General features: G+C 37.4%; 1 protein-coding gene across 1 annotated transcript; it reads left to right on the forward strand.

Annotated features, from left to right (window-relative positions):
* Window positions 1-2,011: 2,011 nt before the first annotated feature.
* Window positions 2,012-3,291, forward strand: LOC108970942. The gene is made up of 2 exons (XM_018936675.1): window positions 2,012-2,825; window positions 2,969-3,291. The coding sequence occupies exons 1-2, from the start codon at window positions 2,151-2,153 to the stop codon at window positions 3,089-3,091; spliced, it is 798 nt and encodes a 265-aa protein (XP_018792220.1). The 5' UTR covers window positions 2,012-2,150; the 3' UTR covers window positions 3,092-3,291.
* Window positions 3,292-6,075: the final 2,784 nt, after the last annotated feature.

Raw genomic sequence — 6,075 nt, forward strand, 5'->3', positions numbered from 1 at the left:
GCAGCAAAAACACTTTGATGGAAAAATTCGGCGAATTTATATCAGAAAAGTATTCTACAAAATATATAAATTAAAGCTAATGTTACTTTAAATAAATATCGGCTAATATTGTGATAAAAAAGTACGCGGTAATTGTAAAAAAAAAGCAAAATATATAATTATACATCAATATTTATTTTGTCGCCATCGAAGTAATCCCCACCAGATGTAATACACTTATGTTAACGATTTTTCCAGTCTTCGAAATACTTTACATAAGCACTTTTTGGAATGGCCTTCAGCTTCTTCAGCGAATTTTGTTTTATCCACTGAAAACGGGTTCCACGGAGCGGCAATTTCAGTTGGGTATTTGCATTAGAACGAACAGTCGGCGGTCGTCCAGAACGAGGCATGTCTTCAATGATCTCTTGACTGCATTGAGAATACTAATATTTTTGTTCGCTCTGCAAATATTTTTTAATTTTTTAATTTTAATTTAATTTTAATTTAATTTTTTAATCTTTGAGAACTATTTCTTGGAGGTCTGTTTTGGAAAATGTGTTGTTTTTGCGGATAGCTTCTTCCAAATACGCTCAAAAGTGCTCAATCTAAGTAAGATCCGTGGACTAAGCATATCGGCGTGCCCATAACTTTTTGAGTGTTGTACAATATCCACAGCTTCGCATCGTGAATTGTATGGCTTCGGTTAGTTATTCTGTTGAGAATTGTAATGACCGAAAAATTCGAATTTATCCGTGCTAACATTTCAGTTATTTCCATTTATATATCAGTGAATATGAAGTTTAATATTACCAATACCGTTTGCTCACAATAATGCATTTCCTCTCCCGTGCTTAACCGAACATATTTTGTTTTTCCTTCGCATTTCGCCATTCACCTTTCGGCAAAATTTTTTGTCTTAAAAAGGTTCAAATATGTTGAGATTCTTTTCGTCAAAAAAAATTACTTTCGATCAAGCCTCGATACCATATATAACATATTTACTATATTTTTTTTTCACTTATAAGCGGCTTCCTTCGTTGAGTGCGCTCCTCATAGCCGGCCAGTTTCATCGCTGACACTTATCCCCACATACGGAACGAGGCTTTAATGAATTTCTAGAGCTGGAGTGCATATACCTCTTTGATCGCTGCCCCAACTTCAGCGAATTTTTCTTCAAACGGAGCTGTATGAAAGCCTCTATTAGTTATTTTTGACATCTCCCGTTATATTTTGTTTTCCTTCTCGAAGATTAAAAATTACTTTTTCAAAACATGCAAGAAACTTAATTTTCGAATAATTTTGTGATATTGGTTTGATCGAGTGTAGTATACTACTAAAATAGTTTAAATCCATATTTCGGTTCAAAATAAGTTTAGATTTTTTTTTAAATCAGAGTTCAATTTTTATTTGAATAAAACAAAGTTGCCAAAATAAAATTCTGCAAACCAGAAGTCTTTCGGGATTATTTTACTGAAAAATATAATATTCAAAGAATTCTGTGAAATATTGAAGCGAGCTTTGGGAGCCACTGTATTTAAATGAGGATGCTTCTTCAATTTGTGAATAATTTGGGACTCCAACTCAGAAAAACTATGTCATGAGAGCATTACTTTGAAGGAGATGAAACGGCCAAATTCACTTTTCAATTGATCACAGTAGTACATAAGTGAATTCGAACCATTTAAGGCAAAAGTGCAAACAAGATTAGTTTTTCTTTCTTAAATGTTTTCACGTGTTCACTTTCGTACCACTGCAAATGATTAAAAAATACAGATAAGATAATACATACATACGTATAGAATTACAAAGCAAACAGGCAGCATAAATACTTACGTATGTTTGCATGTGTGTCAACGACAGAACACATTTACTGCAACAACAATGCAAACGTTGCTGCCGGTCAAGCATGAAAACAAAATTAGCGATAAATAACACAAAAGCGAGCAAAGCTAATGTTTATACGCGGCTCAGCGTAATTTAAGTCGCTGATAAGCAGCGGAACTGGCGACCGCAGCGTTAGCTCCGCCAAAGTACAAATGAAGCGTTGGTCAGCCAGCGATTGAGTTCGGTGATTTAGTGTGTGACTGCGAGTGACAAAAGACGTTGGTACAGTGAGCGAACGTAGTGTAAATCCAGACCAAAAAAAAAAAAAAAAAAACAAGAAAAAAATGTTTTCGCACACAAATCGCTGTCTGCTGCTGCTATGCGCAATAACAGCGATAATAACAACAGGCAGCGCAGCAGTGCTGGTCACTACGCGCAGCATTGCGAAAATCTCGCCGGAAATCATCAACGAGCTAAAAGACTTTCTCGATTTGATACCCACAGCCACGGTGGACGAAATCGTCGCCAAGCACTACATCACCGATTCGAATTTCCGCGAAGTCTTCAAATATCTACGCGGCACGCAATTTACAGCACTGCTGCAGCAAGCTCAGCAAATACCGGAGGTTATAGACGTACTGGATTATTTGCATCTGCTTGTGCCTAACGCACAACAACAGCCCGCATATGGCCGCGCCGATGCCGGATCATCCAAGGTGCAGCTGTCGTCGGAACCGCAGCTCAGCTTTGTGCTGCTCAATGACTTGGCGGAGGAGAACGAAGTGCTGCCACGCGAGGTGGACGAGGGAACTGTGTCAACGTCATCACCACCCATCCTGCCACCATTTGCGCGCCACTTACGCACGTTTAACAGTTTTGTTGAGGAGCTGTTGGGTCACTTGCCGCACGATCGATACGTGCAACTGATTAATCAAAAGCGTCAGCAGAATCTGGCATTCGCGCAATTTTATGCAGCATTGCGCAGCGCCGAACTGCGCCCCATGGTCGATGCAACACTGGTAAGTACCCACCTAAGCTATGAGCGTTGGTGCGCCTGGTTTACTATAGCAAATTGAAAAGTTTTCGCTTCATCGCTGATTTGTTTTCGCTACTATTTTTTTCTTGTCTGCCATTGAACTCGCTCACGTTTTGCATTTTGCAGAAATCTTCTAATTTGACGTCAATAATTAAAACGCTGACTGCGAATGGTGTGGATGTGATGAACTCGGAGGCCATCGCTTTTAAAGTGATTTCCTGGGGACCCGTGCCGGTTGCGTTGCCATAGTTGCAAGTTATATACCTAAACGAGGCACAGTGTTGCTTTTAACTGGAGCGGATAATTATGTAGTGAAAGTGAGGCATTCACTAGGCGCTTAAGAAGAATGAGGTTAATTAATGCAATTTTGCTCTATAAATAACTATTCAGCTTGTTTTATAAAAAAATACTTGGATATATAAATATAAATATGTCAACCTTAATACAAACGTATGTAGATTAATTGGAGTAGTCCTTTGGGCAGGAAGTGTTGAAGATATTACTTCAATTTTAATTAAACAGGACTAAGAAACTAAATCTTTACAAATTGTTAACGTAAAATTTTATAAAAATTATTTTGTGTTAAATCAGAGGATATGTTAGGATATATTTAAAAAGTTGGACAATGATAATGAGCTATTTTGAAAACAGAAGATTGTTATTCGACACTGACGATGGTACTCGGAGCTAAACTGACTCTCTAAACTCTCGAGTAAAGTACCGCACGGCTCGGTCGTAGGCCCTCTACAAAGGAATTTGACATACCAACCATAAAACATGAAAACAATCGCGTATGCGGCTGACTTCATAGCGGTAGCAGTGGCTTACCATTTGAACGATCTCCGTTTATATGCAATAATAGCTTTAATGGTCTCATAAATTTAGATTTGGCTGAACATAAAACAGAAGTATTGCTTGCACATGGAAGGTACAAGAGAGGGTAACACTCACCATTTTTAAAAACGACATTATTTTACAGCCGCAGCTAAAGTATCTCGAAGTCTCTCGAAAGTATTTAAATTTGACGAACACCTGGCGTATACTTCGGGTAAAGCAAGCACATATAATGCTATGTCAAGAATGAATGGACCAGTTATCAGAGCCGAATGTAGGCGTAAAAAAGTGGAGAAAACATACTTACTAATCCTGGACATACATTCGTGGATGGATAGACAATATACCTATACTTCCACCTAACCCAAACACTGAGTGGACGGTTGAGGCATGTTTTAGAAACTACCTATTGCAATTCCATCACTACCTAAGTCCGTACTGTTCGACGTGTACTGAATGCATAGAAAGCTCTGAGCACGTATTTTATCAATGTCATCTTTTTTCAGATTCAGTTGGCGGTAGTTTTTTGGTGGAACATTTGACAGCATTACTCTGGTAAATATAATGCTGTCAGCGAAACGTCAGCTCTATTATTCGGCGTCAATCAGTATGATAGATGAGACTTAAACTCTCTCTTTCCTTCCCATGAAGTAATATTTAATCTGCTGGTTCCGTGGGAGAGATACGAGTTCGGTGTAGGTTAGGTTTAGCGAACTACAGTTACGCACATCGGATTTCGATGCTTCTTACTACTATAAGAAAAGACATTGTTGTAGAGCTGGTATATGTACCTGGCCACAGCGGAAGAATCGTAGGTTACTGCATAGCTGATGGGCTCGCAAAAAAATACACCCAGAAACCGGTTTAAAATCTCTTTGAAGTAGCTGATTCTTAACACCTTTCTTTCTTCTGAACTGTTCCGAATTTGCATGACTAAAGCTTAAACTCTTGGGAGTTCAAACTTCAAGGAAGCCAGCTAAGTTAGTGAGAATAGGTTAGTGTAAGCAGAATTGGTCTCTAAGCAGAATTTGGTCTTTGGCGACTTATAAGGTGTGTGTGGTAAGTATATGTGTAGTAATCCAATTTCCATCATTAACCCAGCCATTTAAGCCATTTACTTAAAGTCTTCGATGTTATTCGGTTAATCGGAAATATATTAAAGGTCAGTACGTGACAATAAAGGAAGAAACCTGCTGATTCCAAAAAATGTGGATAGATATAAAAAAAMCCCAGGAAAGAGCCGACTAACATCGAAGTCCTTTGCTGACCTGAGTAATATGCAGTTTTTTAGCGCATAATAACATTTCGAGCACTCGYCATTCAAAAAGAGACTGTTTAAAACAGAATACACAATAATTTCGATGGAAACTMTTGAAAGTACCAATAACTGTATCGGGATTATTAGAGAAATTTTATTACAATATTGAATGGTGATTAAATGATATGGTGCAATAAATTGGCTAAATTGTAAAAAACTTATCACCTACGAAAAGTCAATTCACCTCTTTCAAATATTGTAATAAATGCAACACGSAGAGCTCGCTCGTTACTGTAAACATTCTTTCCTAGAACTTAACCTATAGAAAAGTTAAAAGTAATATCAGTTAACGGTAAATCAAATRTGTTTCTTTCAATCACATTTTTTGTTTTTCAGTCAAATTTTTCTGTTATCAAAACTCGAACACAAGTATTYGTTCAAGGGAACTAGTTAATAGACCACTGTCATTATAAAATAATAASACAAAACGTTCTTAGGAAGAAAACGTTGTGTGCGAAATTACGATATCTCAGTTATTGGAGGAGTAGTTTGCGTATACTCAAATAGAAACATAATCAACTCAGCTACTGAGAATATCACGAAGAATCAATACGTTAGCKACGATGCGTTATATGGTGCTAAAACCAAGAGTTGTCGGCTATAACTTCGTCCTTTTTTTACAAATAGCTTCGCGTAAAATACGCATAATACTCAAATAGTACTCCCTGTGRACAGTTTTGTCGGTCARRAGGAATTCGGAGTGCACCACACTTCAAAARTCGAAMAAARACAAAACTATAATACTCTCTTTAGCAACTTTGTTGCGAGAGTATAAAAATTTCTTTGACGTGGTCTTTTCGACTTTGGCACACCTTTMCCACGATCTTTGGCCGATTTATAGTCTGTTTACGGGTTGTGAGCATAGATTCAAGRCTCRTCATCAGTAAYAATACKTTTCATGTCGTWCTGRTAGCACCAAATCCATTAWTTTATTGACGTCTSCGCGTTGGAATAACACGGGTCAACACAAAATTTCACCGTAACTTTAAAGTTGTAAATTTCCATGATTTAGGACGTAATTAGCTTCTTTTTTTTTATTTAGAAAACCGCTTTAACGATATTTTTTAAAAAATGTGTGGTT

Source organism: Bactrocera latifrons, unplaced genomic scaffold (genome assembly GCF_001853355.1).
Source record: "Bactrocera latifrons isolate USDA-ARS-PBARC rearing strain unplaced genomic scaffold, ASM185335v1 scaffold_317, whole genome shotgun sequence".
In the NCBI taxonomy this organism is placed as follows: domain Eukaryota; kingdom Metazoa; phylum Arthropoda; class Insecta; order Diptera; family Tephritidae; genus Bactrocera; species Bactrocera latifrons.